At 38.7% G+C, this 19,788-nt stretch overlaps 1 protein-coding gene across 5 annotated transcripts in view; it reads right to left on the reverse strand.

Moving 5' to 3' along the window:
• Positions 1–13,618, reverse strand: part of FBXL2 (F-box and leucine rich repeat protein 2) — a 122,654-nt gene extending 109,036 nt beyond the window's left edge. For all 5 annotated transcript variants that reach the window (XR_003518675.2, XR_003518676.2, XM_027587511.2 and 2 more), the window contains exon 1: positions 13,558–13,618. Coding sequence is in view for 3 of the 5 variants with exons in the window: in XM_027587511.2 (XP_027443312.1) it covers positions 13,558–13,560 (3 nt within the window). In the remaining 2 variants the exon portion in view is untranslated. The remainder of the gene's footprint in view (positions 1–13,557) is intronic.
• Positions 13,619–19,788: the final 6,170 nt, after the last annotated feature.

Consider the following 19,788-nt stretch of genomic DNA (forward strand, 5'->3'; position numbering starts at 1 on the left):
GAGACCAGAAAAACAATAACATAACATTGAAAGTAATGACAAATTTTCAAAAAAATAAAAATTGGCAATGCTTTAATCACATAACCAAAAAAAAAAAAAAAAAATGAGAAAGACTCAAAAACCGAAATGAGAAGGGGAAGAGAAAATAATACAACAGACAACCCCAGAAATACATAGTGTGAAAACAGATTACTATAAACAATTATATACTGACAAATTAGATAACTTAGAAAAAAATCAGATAATTTCTAAAAATGCACAAGTTACCACAACTAAATCATGAATCTTGAATCCAAGAAATAGGAAATCTAATTCTTAGACCAATAACAAGAATGAAAATTGAATTAGGAATCAAAAGCTCCCAGGACAGGGGAACCTGGGTATCTCAGTTCGTTAAGCATCTGCTTTTGGCTCAGGTCATGATCCCAGGGTCCTGGGATCGAGCACTGCATCAGGCTCCCCGCTCTCCCTCTGCCCTTCTTCCTGCTCATGCATACGCTCTAATAAATAAAATCTTTAAAAAAAAAAAAAAAAAAGCCCAAGACCAGATGGCTTCATTGGTGAATTATACCAAACATTTTTAAAAAATTAATGACAATATTACAAATCTTATCAAAACCCCACAAATAATGGAAGAGAGGGAACACAAAGTCATTCCATGAGGCCAGTACCACCCTGACACCCAAAACAGGATAAAAACAATATAAAAACAAAAAAGTCCAGTTTGTCCTATATAAGTATGCTACTCTGGCTTTCTTTTGACATCCATGTACGTGATAAATGTTTCACTACCCCCTTACTTTCAATCTGCAGGTATCTTAGGTCTAAAATGAGTCTCTTGTAGGCAGCATACAGATGGGTCTTTTTTTTTCCTTAATCCATCTGACATCCTATGTTTTTTGACTGAAGCATTTAGTGCATTTACATTCAAAGTAATTACTGATAGATATGTATTTATTACCATTTTATTAGTTGTTTTGTTGTTTCTGAAGATTTTCTCTGATCCTTTCTTGTCTTTGTCACTTTTGGTTTCTCCTTTGCACTCAAAGAGTCCCCTTTAACACGTCTTACAGGGCTGATTTATTGGTCATGAACTCGTTTAGTTTTTGTTTGGGAAACTCTTTCTCTCTCCTTCTATTCTGAAAGATAGCCTTGCTGAATAGAGTATTCTTGGCTGCAGATTTTCCCTATTCAGCACTTTGAATATATCATGCCACTCTCTTCTGGCTTGCCAAGTTTCTGTTGAGAAATCTCCAGCTAGTCTTATGGATTTTCCCTTATAAGTTAAGGACTTTTCTCTTGCTGCTTTTAAGGTTTTCTTTTATCACGATATTTTGCAAATTCAATTACAATAGGTCTTGTTCAACACCAAGGCACCAACACCTGCTTTTGTTGATTTCGGTGGGAGTTCTCTTTGCCTCCTGGATCTGGATGTCTGTTTCCTTCCTCGTATTAGGGAAGTTTTCTGCTATTATTTCTTGAAATAAATTTTCTGTCCCCCTTTTGTCTTTCTTCCTCTGGGAATCCTTTTCTTTTTTTAAGTAATCTCTACACCCAACATGGGGCTTGAACTCACAACCCCAAGATCAAGAGTTGCATGCTTCACCAAATGGGATAAATCTGGGACTCCTATAATATGAATGTTATTACATTTGATGGAGTCACTGCGTTCCCTAAGTCTACTCTTGTGTTGTTTAATTCTTTCTTTTGTTCAGCTTCATTATTTTCCATTATTTTGTCTTCTAGGTCATTCCTCTGCTTCTTCCAGCCTGCTGTTCATTGCAACAAGCCTGTTTCCAATCTCATTTATTGCATTCTTCATCTCGGATTCTTTGTTAACTCCTTTATCTCTGTGGAAAAGGTCTCACTAATGTCTTCTATTCTTTTCTCCAGCCCAGTGAGTATCCTTATGATTATTGCTTTAAATTCTCCATCAGGCATGTTACTTATATCAGTTTTGCTATTTTTCTGGCTGTGGCCTTATCTTTTTCTTTCCTTTGGGATAAGTTCCTCCATCTTGGTATTTTGTATAAGTCTCTGCCTTTTTCTGTATGTTAGAAAAGTCCATTATGTCTTCTCTTCCTGAAAGTAATGGCCTTACAAAGAGGTCATATAGTGTTTAGGGCGTGGCACTTCAGGGAGTATCTACTGTTATGTTTTGGCTGCTCAATCCTTCAGGCCAGTTGTCTGCAGAGGCTCTTCTTGTCTGCTATGGGCAGTATTTGCTCCCTGGTCTGAATGTGTTAGCTTTAACAGGTAGGGGAATGGTGAAATAAATAAATAAATAAATATACATATATATATATATATATATATATATATATATATATATATACACACACACACATATATATTTACAGTGAATGATAACTACACTTATTGTGGTGAGCTTTTGTAATATATGTAATTGTCAAATCACTATTTTACACCTGAAACTAATATTTGTTTAAAAGATAAGACTTTTTGGGCACCTGGGTGGCTCAGGTGGTTAAGCGACTGCCTTTGGCTCAGGTCATGATCCCAGAGTCCTGGGATCGAGTCCCGCATCGGGCTCCCTGCTCCTTGGGAGCCTGCTTCTCCCTCTGCCTCTCTCTCTCTCCCCCTCTGTCTCTCATGAATAAATAAATAAAATCTTTAAAAAAAAGACAAAGTAGTAAAATCAATTATACCTACAAAAATCAGTCAAAAGATACACAAAATAAAAAGGTACACGATATGGCATCATATACATAAAACGTGGAGGATTAATATTGTAGCGCTCTTAGAATGTGTTCAAACTTAACCAAGAGTTGACTTAACATAGACTGCTATATATATAGGATGTTATATATGAACCTCATGGTAACCACAAACCAAAAACCTATGATAACACAAAAAATAAAGAAAAAGGAATCCAAGAATACCAAAGAAAGTTATCAAACAAGGAAAGAAAGGAAGAGAATAAATGAACAGAGAACTACAAAAACAACCAGAAATTAACAAAATGGCGATAAGTACATACCTATCAATAATCACTTAAAATGTAAATGGACTAAATGCTCCATTCAAAAGATAGAAGACTGAATGGATTAAAAAAAAAAAAAAGACACATTCATATGCTGACTAAAAGAGACTCACTATAGATCGAAAGACACGTGCAGAATGAAAGTGAAGGGATGTAAAAAAATATTCTGTGCAAGTGGAAGTGGAAAAAAAGATGGGGTAGCAATACTTAGAGCAGACAAAACGGACTTTAAAACAGATTGTATTAAGAAACAAAAAAAAAGGGGTATTATTACACAGTGATAAAGGGATCAACCAAACAAGAGGATATAGTAATTGTTAATAAATATGAACCCAACACAGGGGCACCTAAATATATAAAGCAAATATTAACATACACAGAGAAATAGACAGTACTACAATAATAATAGGAAGCTTTAACATCTCAGTTGCATTAATGGATAGATCATCCAGACAAAAAAATCAGTAAGAAAACAATGGCTTTGAATTACACATTAGGCAGGATGGACTTAACAAATGGACTTAACAAATATTACAGAACATTCCAGCAGAAACAGCAGAATACACCTTCTTTTCAAGTGCACATGGGATATTTTCCAGGTTGGATCACATGTTAAGCCACAAAACAAATCTTAATCAACTTAGGAAGACTGAAATCATATCAAGCATCCTTTCCAATCACAGTGGTATGAAACTAGGGAAAAAAAACAGGAAAAAAACCACAAATACTTGGAGGCTAAGCAACATGCTACTAAACAATCAATGGGTCAAAAAAGAAATCAAAGAGGAAATGAAAAAAAAATCTAAAGACAAATAAAAATGGAAATGCAACGGTTCAAAATCTTAGAGATGCAGCAAAAGCAGTTCTAAGAGGGAAGTTTATAGTGATATAGGGCTGCCAGAAGAAACAAGAAAAATCTCCAAAAACAATCTAACCTTATACCTAAAAGGAATTAGAAAAAGAACACAGCCCAAAGTTAGAAGGAAGGAAATAATAAAGATCAGAACAGAAATAAATGAAAGAGACCAAAAAATTGAAAAAAAAAATCAGTGAAACTAAGAGCTGATTCCTTGAAAAGCTAAATTTGGTAAACCTTTAATCAGACACATCAGTGAAAGAGAGACAGAGAGGAATCAAATAACATCAAAAATGAAAGAAGAGAAGTTACAACCCATACCTCACAAGTACGAAGGATTATGAGAGACTACTACAAAAAAATTACATGTCAACAAGCTGGACAACCTAGAAAAAAAAATGAATAAATTTCTAGAAGCATACAATCCTCCAAGACTAAATCAGGAAGAAATAAAAAACATGAACAGACTGATTACCAGTAATGAAACTGAATCAATAATCAAAAACTCCCAACAAACCAAAGTCCAAGACCAGATGGCTTCCCAGGTGAATTCTACCGAACATTTAAAGAAGAGTTAATACCTATCTTTCTCAAACTATTTCAAACAGCAGAAGAGGAAGGAATGTTTCTAATTCATTCTACAAGGCCAGTATTACACTGATACCAAAACCAAAAATACAACAAAAAAAGAAAATTACAGATCAGTATCTCTGATGAACACAGATGCAATAATCCTCAACAAAATATTTGCAAACTGAATTTAAAAATATATCACAAGGATCATACACCACAATCAAGTAGGATTTATTCCAGAGATGCAAGGATGGTTCAACATCTGCAAATCAATGTGAAACACATTAACAAAATAAAGCATAAAAATCATATGATCATCTCAATAGATGCAGGAAAAGCATGTGACAAAATTCAACATCAATTCATGATAAAAACTCTCAACAAAGTAAGTTTAGAGGGAACATAAAACATAACAAAGATCATATGTGATACACCTAGATCTAACATCTTAATAGTGAAAAGCTGAAAGCTTTTCCTCTAAGATCAGAAACAAGACAAGAATGTCTACTCTCACCACTTTTATTCAAAATAGTACTGGAAGTCCTAGCCACAGCACTCAGACAAGAAAAAGGTATAAAAGGCATCCAAAGTGGAAAGGAAGAAGTAAAACTGTCACTATCTATAGAGGACATTATATTATATATAGAAAACCCTAAACACTGTTAGAATAAATGAATTCAGTAAAGTTTCAATTCAGTAAAGGATACAAAATCAATACAGAAATCAGTTGCGTTTCTATACATTAATAACTAGCAAAAAGAGAAGAAAACAATCCCATTTACAACTACATCAAAAATAATAAAATACTTAGAAATAAATTTACCGAGGAGGTTAAAGATCTGTATTCTGAAAACTGTAAGACAGAAATGAAAGAAATTGAAGATGACAAAAATAAATGTGAAAATATATCATGTTTCATGGACTGAAAGAATTACTATTCTTAAAATGTCCACATTACCCAAAGCAATCTACAGATTCAGTGCCATCCCTATCAAAATACCAATAGTACTTTTCATAAAGCTAGAACAAAGACTCCTAAAATTAATGTGGAACCACAAAAGCCTCCAAAGAGCCAAAGTAATCTTGAGAAAGAAGAACAAAACTGTAGGTATTACAATCCCAGATTTCAAAATATACTACAAAGATAGAGTAAGCCGAACAGTATGGTACTGGCATTAAAAACAGACACATAGTTCAAAAGGATAGACTAGAGAGCCTAGAAATAAACCCATGCATATCTAATCAATTAATACATGATAAAGGAGCAGAGAATATACAATGGGGATAGGACAGTCTCTTCAAGAAGTAGTGTCAGTAAAACTGGACAGCCACATGCAAAAGAATGAAACTGGACCACTTTCTTACACCAATCACAAAAACTAACTAAAACTGAATTAAAGACTTGAATGTAAGACCTGAAACCACAACACTCCTACAAGAAAACATAAGCAGTAAGCTCCTTAATGATAGCTTGGAGACAGTTTGTTGGGTTTGACACCAAAAACAAAGGCAACATATGTAAAAATAAACAGTGGAACTATATCAAACTACCAAAAAAAAAAAAAAAAGCTGCTGCACACCAAAGGAAACCATCACTAAAATGAACCTACTGTATAGGAGAAAATATTTGCAAATCATGTATGTGATAAGTGGTTAATATCTAAAATATACAATAAACTCATACAACTCAAGAGCAAAAAAAAATCTAATTTAAAAAATGGGCAGATCTAAACATTTTTCCAAAGAAGACACAGATAGCCAACACGTACATGAAAAGGTGATCAATATCATTAATCTTCAGGAAAACGCAAATCAAAACCACTATGAGATCACCTCACACCTGTCAGAACAGCTATTATCAAAAAGACAAGGAGCAACAAGTGTTGGCAAGGATGGGGAGAAAAGGGAATCTTGCACACTATCGGTGGGAATGTAAATTGGCACGGCCACTATAGAAAACAATATGGAGATTCCTCAAAAAGTTCAAAATAGAACCACCCTATGATCCAGATTCTACTTCTGGGTATTTATCTGAAGAAAAGGAAAACATAACTTGAAAAGATAGCTGCACCCCCATGTTTACTGCAGCATTATTTGCAATAGCCAAGATATGGAAACAACCTAAGTGACGACTGATGGATGAATGGATAAAGAAAATGTGGTATATATATGTATTACATATATATGTATATATAAAATACAAATACTTTTCAGCCATAAAAAGGAAATCTTGCCATTTGTAACAACATGGATCTAGAGGTATAAATCCTGTTATTTATGCTAACTGAAATAAGTCACATAGAGAAAAACAAATATCCTATGACCTCATATATATGTGAAATTGACACACACACACACACACACACACACACACACACACACACACACACACACACACACACACACACACACACACACACACACACACACACACACACACACACACACACACACACACACACACACACACACACACACACACACACACACACACACACACACACACACACACCCCCGAGCTCATAGATACAGAGAACAGATTGTGGTTCCCAGGGCTGGGAAGTGGGCAAAGTGGGTGGAAAGGGTCAAAAGGTACAAACTTCCAGTTAGAAAATGTCATGGGGATGTAAGTACAACATGGTGACTATAGTAATACTGTACTGCATATATTTGAAAGTTGCTAAGAGAGTAGATCTTAAAAGTCCTCTTCAGAAGAAAAAAAATTTTTTTCAAAGATTTTGTCAGAGAGGGGGAAAGAGAGCACAAGCAGGGGGAGCCGCAGGCAGAGGGAGAAGTAGGCTCCCTGCCGAGCAAGGAGCCCAATGTAGGGCTCGATCCCAGGACCCTGATCATGACCTGAGCTGAAGGCAGATGCTCAACCGACTGAACCACCCAGGCGTCCCAAGAAAAAAATTTGGGGGGGTGCCTGGGTCGCTCAATCGTTAAGCGTCTGTCTTCGGCTCAGGTCATGATCCCAGGGTCCTGGGATCGAGCCCCACATCGGGCTCCCTGCTCGGCGGGGAGGCTGCTTCTCCCTCTCTCATTCCCCCTGCTTGTGTTCCCTCTCTCGCTGTGACTCTGTCCAATAAATAAATAAAATCTTTAAAAAAAATTTGTATAACTTGTATGGCAATGGATATTAACTATGCCTATTGTAATCATTTCTCAATATATACAAATAATGAATCATGTTGTGTATCTGAAACTAACAATGTTATACGTCAATAATACTTGAATTTAAAAAAAAAACAGTAATATACCTCCACAAAGGGCAGCTCCTTCTTTAATTAGGTTGCTTAGGGTAGGGATGGGGAGGTAAAAGGGACTGAATCCTTTTAATCTATGGTTGGGCTGGGTTAGAGATTTTTTTAAGCATTTATTAGATTCAGTCAAGAATGGCTTAAAATCCTTTTAGGGTGAGATCAGAACTTAACCTTCAGGAGAACTCAGGATCTGAGCAGCGGTGAAACTTCACAGATCTCTGAGCTGTACAACTTAGCTGCTTGCTTTCTGAACTCAAGAGATTTTTCTCTATTTTGCATTCTTGCTGCCAGCTGGGGAGCTGTCTTTGTTCTCCAGTAAACACCCTTCACCGTCTGTGCCTTAAAATCTGTCTGTCTCTCTCCCCTGTGCTCTGACTCCACCTTCTGAAAGGCTATTGTCTTGTCCTCAGTGAAAACCTGGATAGCCAGAGAGATATTTGTCAGCTCTCCAGCCATGGCCCCAGCCTGCGTTAGCCCTACTTTATACCTGGCAAAAGCCCCTAGTGCCTCAGATAGATTTGTATGAACTCTCCAGCCCTGCCTCCACCCACCTCAGACTCCACCCACCCTCAGGATCATTCTTAGCTCTCTTTCCCTGACCCCAGCCTCCAGCATACTATATCCTTAAACTCAGTGAAGGCTCACGGGAAAGGGGTGGCTGGGGCTCTTCAAAATTCCAAATTGTCACTCCAGCCCACATGCAGTTAATAAAAGTTTGGCGGGTTTCTCTTTACTAGTCTATAGCAGGTTCTTCCTCCTGCTGTCCCACCATGGATGGAAGTATCTATGTGTCTCCTTTTTTCCTGGGAAGGCTCATTATGTTCTGGATTTTATTTCATTTAGATTTCCTTGTGTCCTCAGTTCTCTGGTGGGTTTTTAGAGAACTACCATTTTCTAGCTTCTTCACCTTTCTTATTACGATGGAAACGTCTAACTTTTGCAACTTTCCACATCCTCACAGAACATGGGAGTCTTTCTTACCCTTTTTGATGACAGTAAACAGACTTGGAGCAGATAAATAACTTGCGCAAGGTTTAGAACTTTAAAAAAAAAATAACTGTAATTTTAAACTTATATTTCCTGACTCCAAGTCTAGGAGTTCTTTGTGTGCACAAAGGAGTTCTTTGTACTGCACAACAGGTAGTAAAAAGGTGATCTGTACAAGTCATTTACCCTCTCAATATTTCTAGTTTGTAAACTGAAGGGACTGTGCTAGAGAAACTCAAAGTCTCCTTCAAATCTAATACTTCAAGATACAATGAAGTTTGTGTTTTTAAAATATATACCCTCACAGTATATATTTTAAGCCTAATTGTGTCTTTAGATTTTACATTTCTAATGAGCATCACAAATTTATCAAGTCCCAAACTAACCCCGGATTTCTTTATCTGTACCTTGGTCTTCATCTCAGTAGATGACAACTCCTTCCTATCACTCAGGCTCAAATCATGGAAGTCATCCTTGACTTTCTTTTCTATTCCACAATGAATCCATCAACTAATCCTATGGATTACTGCAATAATGTCCCATCTAGTGTCCTCTGTTTTTGTCCTTTCTCCCCTCACTCATACCCCAAATGTAGTTTCCACAGAACAGACAGAATGGTTCTTTTAAAAGTCATATTATGTCATTCTCCTTCACCTGCCAATTGCTTCCCCTTCTCACAAAGGGAAAGGCCAAGTCCTTCAAATGGTTTATAAATCCTATGTGATTTGGCCTAACTACTTTCATCTTACCTCCTACCATGCACCCGTCTTATGACACTCCAGCCACACTGATTTCCTTGCAGTTCCTCCAACACACCAGACATGATCTTGCCTCAGGACTTTTGCATTTGGGTCCTCTCCTGAAATGGCCTTTCTCCAGGTACGCCCATGAAATAGCCTCTGCTCAAATGTCATCTTATCAGAGAGGCCTTCCCTTCCACTCTATATGAAAAGCAACTTCTCCCTCCTCTCATCCACTCTCCCATCCTGCCCTAAAATTTCCTTTCTCACTCAGCTTTTTCTCCAAAGCACTTTTATGACCTTATCCGTATGTTTATTATGCCTTCCTGCCACCACAACGTAAGCTCCATGAGCATAGAGCCTCGCCTGTGTCATTGTTGGATACCCACTGCCTACAAGAGTGACTAGCACATAGTAGCACACAATAAACGTTTGTTGGATAGAAAACCACAGAACAGAAAATTTAATGGAAAGACAATTGTAGGGGCAGCACCGGGAACTCAAAAAGCTGGGTTTGAACCTTGATTTTGACTCCACAAAAACTCTCCCAACAACTGCCCTGTTCCGCTCTCTGTCTGGTCTGTCCTCTGTTTTTGTCCCCATAGCCACCCCAGTGCTGGAGGTGGTGGTAGTAGACCCTACACAGGGTAGAGGTGAGACACAAAATGCGGCAGGGAAGGCAGAGGTAAAAGTGTAGTCCAACCCATGGCTGGCCATATTTGAGCTTTGGCTGTCTGCACTATTAAGGGGCTGGGAGTGGGGAGCCAAGTAAATCCTGCAGGATGTCATTAAACAACATCATGATAAAGCGTTTGTCATAAATAAAAAAGAGCTTGCTGGCTCAGCTGATAAAACACTGAAACTCTTAATCTTGGAGAAGTACATTCATGCCAGGCACTGGGAACAATCTTTAGTTGGGAAAGAAGCCATGGAATAATGGTTAAGAGGCCAGACGTTAGAGTCAGACTGGCTGAGTTCAATTCCAGGCTCTGCCACTCAGTATGTGGCCTTGGACAAATTACCTCATCAATCTGGGCCTGCTAAACGGGGATAATAATAATCTCAGAGGTACGTGGAAAGATTAAATGAGATAAATGTGAAGTGATCAGCCTAAAACTGGACAGTGTGGAAAGGCTCTATGAAAAAGTTATTGCTACAGTTCTAAAAATTATGCTCCATCCCCATTCCAGTGCAGACCAAAAGGAGACCAATATTGTTAACAGAAGGAAAATATATTCTTTTTACGATCTATTAACATAGATCTCATTATATAAACATATTAGCTCTCTTAACTATACCATGTGATAGCAAATAGACCAAAACTGTCTGTAAATCTTGGTATATTTTATTGTAGTTTCCCCCCACCCTGTTCTTCCCAACACCTCTGACAAATCCTAACCACAGATAAACACAGAAAGTGAAGTGCCAAAACAGGGGGAAAGTCCAAGTGAATGAATCAAAATGGGAAAACAGTAATGATACAATGTCATATTTCTGAGAAAAAAAAATCTGCCTTACAAGCTAAAGTATTAGGCAAGAGCAAAAACATGACAAAAGGTATCCCAATGTATATTTTGATCCATATGAATCAAATTGCTGTCTTTTTGAAACAATTTTCAAAATATACAACTAAAACGTATGTTAAAATTACTATGAGGAAAAATCTCAGAAAATAGAATTTTATTTTTTTAAATATATTCATCCTCCAAGTCTAAATGGCTTTATGTAAAACACTGGTCTTTGTGATTCACAAAAAGCATGTGTCAATTCCTGAATGCAAAGTGAAATGACAGGAGAAACTTTCAATGCTATTACAGCCATGAGTATGAACCCCAATCCAACAATCTGTCTTCATTAATTCCTCTTCATTTCATCTTTGTAAAAAAGGGGAGAGAAAAGTAAGAGAAGGCTAGGCATGCCTACCCTGTTCTGTAGCATCTAGCTCAGTGCCAGCAATCACAAAATACAAGTATTCCAAAGTGCTCAAAAATATTAAAATCCAAATAGGAAAACAAATTTCCTAACATATACCTGGCATATATATTGGGGGAACATATACTGATGCACTATATGTTACAGTATAATCCAGTGTTTACATAAGCGGGTTCTGAGACAATCTGCCTGGTTTTGAAATCTCACTTATCAGCTGGGTGACCTGGGCAAGTTACTCTACCATTCTGTGCCTCAATTTGCTCATCTCTAAAGTGAGGAAATGTTATCTTCCACATAGGGTTGTTGTGATGGTTAAATAAGACACATAAGATGCTTGGAAAAATATCTCACTCAGAATGTACATAATAAATGCCAGCTGTCATTATAGAATAGAAACAAGTGGCTTAATTGAAGAAATTTTCATTGAGAGATAGTTAAGCATTGTTCCAAATTCATGTGCAAAGTAATTCATATCAACTGCTAAAGCTGTATGTTTAGATTCAAGCATTTAATGAACGATAATGTTAACAATCTTGACTACAGTTTGGGGGATTACACAGGCAGTTTCCTCATTCCCCCTCCTATACATACCAACCATTCCCTACTTTCGCTGGAGCCTAGGCATCAGCTCATCATAAAATTAAATCCCTTCCATGAATGAAATTCTTAATGTTTAAAAATAGACAAAAAGCAAAAAAATTTCTAAGTTTAACAAAGCAACAAGTACACAAGTATAATAGAATGCTTTTAAAGTAAATAAAACTAAAATGCACAATAGTGAATCAAGGTGGACTGTGGGTCAGGATGGAAGGAGAGAAGAAAAGGAAAATGGGAAACAGGAGGAACATGAGACTTCAGTGAGCTGTAAATTCCTGAATATTCTTCCTTTCTCTTTGCTATAATTGTAAGAGCTTTTCCACATATAATATAGAAAAGTCATTGCAACATTTACAACACTCAGATTTTTGTAAAATTCATTTTCTGAAACTTTTGCAGGGTCACTTAAAAGCAATTCAGAATTAAAGAAACATACACAAAATAAAGCCCGCATTTCTATTACTTGTGGGTAATGGTTTTTCCCCCTACCATCAAAAGGCCACATATCTGGGCCACCAATGATAGATACAGACCAGCCAATGATACAGACCAGCCACCTTTCTCTTCCTACCATGCCTTTCCCTAGTTATCAAAAAAAAAGAGTCTGCCAGGGTTCCAAATGGCAGGTTTTCTCTCCAGGCCAACTGGCACGTGGGAAGCCCCCTGCCTTCTCAGCTTATTAGCACTTCCACTGTAGATAAAGAGCAGATCTACCCTAGTGATGGTTAAAAAAACTGTTCCTTAAAACCAGGCATTCTATATCAAAGGTGTGTCCCCAGCAGAGTCCAGCTCCTCTCTTCTTTTACTCCCTTTGGAGGCCTCCGGAGATATCACACCTTTGGTCAGCAATTCCTTGCATCCTGTCTAGCCAAGCCAACACCCCTGCTGAGTCTTCACGTCAGGTTTTTAAAAACGAGCTTAATGGGGGCCAGGTGGTACGCCCACTCACTCTCAAGTTTATTGAATAAAAGAGTGATTTAAGACGTTTACAATGTACTAATTACTAATTAAATCCCTTAAAGGGCTGCGCACAGGAAAAAAACCTCCAGCTTAATGCCCCCATTTTTTTTTGAAAAGGAGGAGGGAAAATCCAAAATTACATATTTAAATTTCCCCACGCGCTAAAAATCCTGTCAATGATGAATTTTAAAGAAATACCTATTATGTATTATTTATATATAATTGCGTAGACACAAGACAGGTAGCACACAGACTGCAATATAGTGTTAATATGAATATGATACAGATATCCCTTTAAAAAAAAAAACCACACCCTCTCTGGGTGGCTTCACAGGCTCGCTGGGACCAAAAAGCGTCACGCTGTCCGGCGGCCCACAGGGTAGGGGTCCCAGCGGAGGCCCAGACCTTAAACGCAGACAACGCTGCGTCGCGGGCGCCCCCGAACAGGCGGGCGCTCCGGGGCCCCCCGGGGCTCCTCTTCCCCCGGGCCCGCCCAGTCCTGCCCTGCCCCGCAGTCCCGAAGGCCGCAGCCCGGCCTCTCCGCGACCTCGGCGCCGCCCGCCGGAACCGAGCAGCGGCCGCGCGGGGGCTCAGTCCGGGCGGGGAAGGGGAGGGCGGCCCAACCGGTTCGGGCCCCAGACTCACCATGGCCGAAGAGCCGCGAGCGCGCCCACAGCCCGGAGTCACAAGGCGCCGGCAACGCCCGTTGTCCTGGTGACGCCAGCTGGGCGCCCCGCCCCGTTCCCAAGGTGGGCTCGGAGGCGGCCATTGGCGGCTTTCGAGCACGTGACGTGCAGGGCGGTGCCGTTTGGACCTCCCCCTGCGCCCCCACTCCGACCCGCGCCTATGCTCTTGGGCGGGGCCTCTTCGCCTTTCACACTTTGCATCTGGACCATCATCACCCGGATCACCTTGACATCCCTCACCTGACAAATAACCCAGGCACAGGCTGCCCATCTGGAAGAGACCTTTGTGGATTTACTTTATTTAAGAAACAGATTACACAGGTAATACAGGATTATTAAAGACATTTTAAACTAATGATAGCAAGAATTAAAACCACACTAAATCCCAGCACAGGTAACTACAGTTTATATTCTAGTTTATCTGCTTCCAGTGAAATATATATTATAATATATTGTATTCTTAAAAATTGAAGCAAACCGTATGCACTTTTATAACCTACTTGTTTCAATTAAAAATTATCTTTGCATGCCAATTCATGGAATAGCATTGTGTGTATACTCTAATTTATTAAATTGACTCGCAATTTGTTCCATGTGTTTAATATGGTTGAAGGGAACTTTAGATATCCTCAAATCCAGCGCATTAAATCTATGGAGACATGTTCAACAGCCAATCTGACATCTCCCTTTGAATGTCTAACAGGTATTTGAAACTTAATAAAGCCCAAATAAGACTTTTGTTGTTGTTGTTTATGTTCAGTTGGCTAGCATATAGTACATCATTAGTTTTTGCTGTAGTGTTCAACGATTCATTAGTTGCGTATAACACCCAGTGCTCCTCCCAACACGTGCCCTCCTTAATACCCATCACTCGGTTACCCCATCCCCCCCACTTCTGTAACCCTCAGTTTGTTTCCTGGAGTCCAGAATCTCTCATGGCTTGTCTCCCTCTCTGATTTCTTCCCATTCAGTTTTTCCTCCCTTCCCCTGTGGGCCTCCACTCTATTCCTTATGTTCCACATATGAGTGAAATCATATGACAATTCTTTCTCTGCTTGACTTATTTCACTTAGTATAATCCCCTCCAGTTCCATCCATGTTGATGCAAATGGTAGGTATTCATCCTTTCTGATGGCCGAGTAATAGTCCATTGTATATATGAACCACATCTTCTTTATCCACTCATCTGTTGAAGGGTATCTCAGCTCCTTGATTCAAATGTCATGCTCACTCACCAGTTTTCCTCATCCCAGCAAAAGTTCCCATTTTTCGTTCGTTGTTCAGGACAAAAACCCAGGAATCATCCTTGATTCTCTCCTTTCCTCATACCACATGTTCTGGACTCTATCTTTAAATAAATCCTGAGTCTATCCATTTGTCGCCGTCTCTGCCTCACAGTCACCGTCATCTCTTGCCTAAGTTAGTCTCCATGCCACCTGTCTTCTCTCCTACAGTCTACACAACAGCAGCATTTCAGTGGCTTCTCATGGCACTTGGAAAAAGATCCAGACTTTCCCTGATGGAGATCTTGCCTCCTGCACTAACTTCATCTCCTACCCTCTTCCCTCAACCAATCCACGCTAGCCATGCTTTATTTCATGAGGTTCCTTAAACATGTTGAACACTTTCCTACTTAAGAGCCTCAGCAACAAATGTTTCATTTTTTTTAGAATATTCTTCCTCTAGAACTTCACACTTCCCATTTCTTTGCTTGAAACAGGTCACTTATCTCCCCAAATGTCATCTTGACTGAAGCCTTCACTGACCATTCAATTTGAAATATCTCACCCCCGTTACTCTTTCTCACCACAGTCTTTATAATCTCTCTTATAACTGTCCTGTTTTCAAATACCTAATGGCCCTTGAAATTATCTTTTACAATTTTTGGTATATTAATTACATCCTGTCTCTTCACCCTGGAATGCAAGACGTCTATCTTGTTCCCTCTCTGTGTTCCTACTCTTTAGAACAGTTCCTGCTTGTACTGGATATTCAATATTGAGCCTTGATTGAATGAATGAACATACGTTCTCAGACTTGATGGTCAGTTTGAAGATACAAATAAGAATATGACCTGTCAAAGTAGGGAGTGTGATAGAAGAAGAAAAACTGTAATTATAAGTTTTATCTAGTCTAATATGAAATATACATATAAGTAGAAAAATATAAATGTACGGTTTTTAAAAAGTGAACACCTATGTAAACACCCCCTAGTTCAAGAAATAGAACATTGCCAAAAGCCCTGAAGAGATCATGTGTCCTTTCCCAATATTAACTTCCCCCTTCTCCAATGACCACTATCTTAATATTTATAAAAAAACACTTTCTTACTCTTTTTTATATAATTTTTATAGCTCATTAATTTTCATTTCTATTAAGTATTCTATTGAATATATATACAAGAATATATCCATTCCACTGTTGGGCATTTGGGTTGTTTGAATCATTTCCTGTTTAGGACTATTATAAAACAATGCAGTTGTGAGCATTTTCCCTGTGCATGTGAGTACTCATTTCTCTAGATGAGGGTTTCTTGGCAATTTTGATATTTAGGGACAGATAATCTTTTGTTGTAGATGGTGGGGGATCAGCGCGAGAGGGAACTATCTTATGTATTTAGGATGTTTGGCAGCATCCATGGCTTTTACCCACCACATGCTAGTGGCATGGCCACAGTTGTGAAATGTCTCCAGGCATTTCTATATGTTACTGGAGAAGCAAAATTTACCCCGGTTGAGAATCACTGATCTAGGGTAAATAACAAGCAATAGAATTCCTGGTTTGTATATCTTTAGATTTACCACATAGTGCCAAACTGTTTTCCAAAGTACTTGCAAGACAAGTGACATGGGATTAGTAGAGAGCTCCAAGAATGGTTTCCTTGCAAGAACTGGTCTCCCCAGCAAGAATTCTGCTAGCAGGGGTGCCTGGGTGGCTCAGTCAGTTAGGTGTCTGCCTTTGGCTCAGGTCATGATCCCAGGGTCCTGGACCTGAGCCCCACATAAGGTTTCCTGCTCAGTGGGGAGTCTGCCTCTCCCTCTCCCTCTGCCCCTACCCCCTGCTCTCTCTCTCGCTCTCTTTCTCTCACAAATAAGTAAATAAAATCTTTAAAAAGAAAGAATTCAGCTAGCAAAAACATACACAATCAACTTTTTTGGAACTTTGGAACCTAATCAAATGCCTGTGTCAAACAGCAAGTGCTTAATGAGGAAAAAAGCAACTGAATTTTGGTAGGAGACATTGTGTGGTTTTTGCTTACCTGCCTAGCATCCTATTCCCCAAGATCAATGGCAGCCTTGTGGATGGCCCATTCCTGGTACAATGTATTGGTGCCGGGGAAAGCCATATGGACTCTACTCTCAAAAACTGTGGTCATGCATTTGACCTAAGGGACTAGCACAGAGACTGATCTGTATTTTGCCTGCCTCAGGTTAGACTGGCTTTCTGAGTGGCATCTGATGGAAGCAGTAAAGCCATATGGTACCCATTGCTGCCTGGGGCAAGGGATGAAGGATGAGGCAAAGAGCAGACAGGCCCAAAAGCCTGGGTATAAGGAAGCTGAGGAGGAAGATTCTTAGGGGACCAAGAACAGTGCAGGACTGGGGGATCTGGAATGCAATGTGCATTCCCCAGGGGGCAGACACATGCTCAGAAAAGACCTGAGAGGACCCTAGATTTACATCTCTGGCTGATCTTCGGACTCCACTTAAGTAGGAGGTGAAAGCTAAGGCAGAGTTGTAGTTAGCTTGGCTTAGCATTTAAGGAGTACCCTAGTCCAGAGCCAATATGCAAAGACCAAGGGAGGTTTGTTTTTTTTTTTCTTTTTGTCTCCAGGCATTTAAGGAAATATATTCTGTTTCCTAGCTCACTGCTGAGATAACAGAACAGAAGCTTCAGTGAGCATACAGGACAGGGATTACAATCTTTGCAAAGCTAGTTTGGAAATAGACAACAGCAACCTTCAACAATTAACACCAGAAAGCCCTGTGGAAAGGGAGAGATTCTATAGAGATGTTGAGTGTATTTGTTGTTTAGGACTAAGGGATGAATGGGTGGGGTACAGAGATGATATCTAAGGGGTATGAGGTTTCTTTTTGGGGTGATGAAAATGTTCTAAAACTGTTGCACACATCTGTGATTATACTAAAAACATTGACTTGTACAGTTTAAATTAGTGAAATGTATGGTATGTGAATTATATATCAATAAAGATTTTTTTTAAAACTCTGTTGTTGGCTCATACACATTCTTAACTCTAATATATTCTTGGTAATCTATCTTTGTGTCAATGTGAAATATCTCTCTTGGTCCTGAACTTTTCTCTTTGATTCCCCTTTATTTTTTCCCCTGCTTTATTGATGTATAATTGACAATTAAACATAATATATATTTAAGATGTACAAGTTTCTGATTTGATACATGCATACACTGTGAAGTAACCCTCACAATCAAGTAAATTAACATATCTATCATCTCACATAGTTACATTTTCTTTTCTGTGTGTGTGTATGGTGAGAACACTTAAGATCCTCCCTCTTGGCAAATTTTAAATATACAATATGTTACTGTTAACTATAATCACATTGTTGTACATTAGATCTCCAGAACTTATTCATCTTGCATAACTGAAACTTTGTATGCCTGACCAACATCTCTCCATTTCTTTCTACCCCAACCCCTGATAACTACCATTCTACTTTCTGCCTCTATGTATTTGACTATTTGTAGATTCCACATATAAGTGAGATCATACAGTATTTGTTTTTCTGCGTCTGGTTTCTTATTAGCATAATGCCCTCCAGGTTCATCTATGCTGTCATAAATGGCAAGATTTCTTTCTTTTTACTTTTTACTTTTGAAGATTATTTACTTAGCGAAAGAGAGAGAGAGCACGTACGAGTGCACGCATGAATGAGGGGAGGGGCAGAGGGAGAGAATCCCAAGCAGACTCCATGCCGAGCCCAACATGGGGCTCAATTTCATGACCTGAGATCAGGACCTGAGCCAAAATTGAGAGTTTGATGGCTCAGCCAACTAAGCCACCCAGGCGCCCCGAGGATTTCCTTCTTTTTAAAGACCAAATAATGTTCCATTGTGCAAAATATATAGATTTCCCTAGCCTAAAAGTTCATATGAATGTATTTATATATAACTGGGCTTTTGTGACTGGCTTCCTTAATTTGGCACAATGTTTTCAAGATTCATCCAGATTGTAGCATGTATCAGTACTTCATTTCTTTTTATGGCCAAATAACATTTCACTGAATGGATATACCACTTTGTGCTTATCCATTTCTCCATCAAAAAACATTTTAGTTGCTTCCATATTTTGGCTATTGTGAGTAATGCTGCTCTGAACATGCATGTACATGTTTTTGCAGGGACAAATGTTTTCATTTGCCTTAGGTATCGCCTAGGAGTAAAAATGCTAGATCATATGAATCAAACTCTATGTTTAAGCATTTGGGGAACTGTCAGTACATTTTGCAAAGTGGCTCCCCCATTTTACATTCCTACTAGTGGTGTATGAGGATTGTAATTTCCACACAGCCATGTCAGCACTTGTTATTATGTGACTTTTTGATTCCAACCATCCCAGTGGGTGAGAAGTGGTATTTCACTGTGGTTTTAATTTACATTTTCCTGATGACTAATGATGTTGAGTATCTTTCCAAAGGGTTACTGACCATTTTTATATCTTCCTTGGAGAAATGTCTGTTTACATCCTTTGCTCATTTCTAATCAGGATAGCTGTCCTTTTTTCTTTCACTGTGTGTGCTTTTGGTGTCATACTTTAAGAATCTTTTGCCAAATCCAAGGTCATGAAGATTTATCCATATGTGTTCTCCTAAGAGCTTTTAGCTTTTATATTTAGATCTTTGACCTATGTTAATTTTTGTACATGATGTGAGGTAAGGGTCCAACTTCCTTCTTTTGCATGCTGATATCCAGTTATCCCAGCACCGTTTCTTGAAAAGATGGTTATTTTCCCCATTGAATGATCTTGGCACCCCATTGAAAATCAACAGACCACAGATGTATAGGTTTATTTCTGGACTCTCAATTTTATTCCATTAACAACATAGCCTTAAATTACATAACATAAAAATTGACAAATGTGACTGAGATGCACATTTTTTCAAACACATAAAAAGTTTCCTTAATCAGGGAGAGCTACAAAGTCTACGTA

Source organism: Zalophus californianus, chromosome 1 (assembly GCF_009762305.2).
Source record: "Zalophus californianus isolate mZalCal1 chromosome 1, mZalCal1.pri.v2, whole genome shotgun sequence".
Lineage (NCBI taxonomy): Eukaryota > Metazoa > Chordata > Mammalia > Carnivora > Otariidae > Zalophus > Zalophus californianus.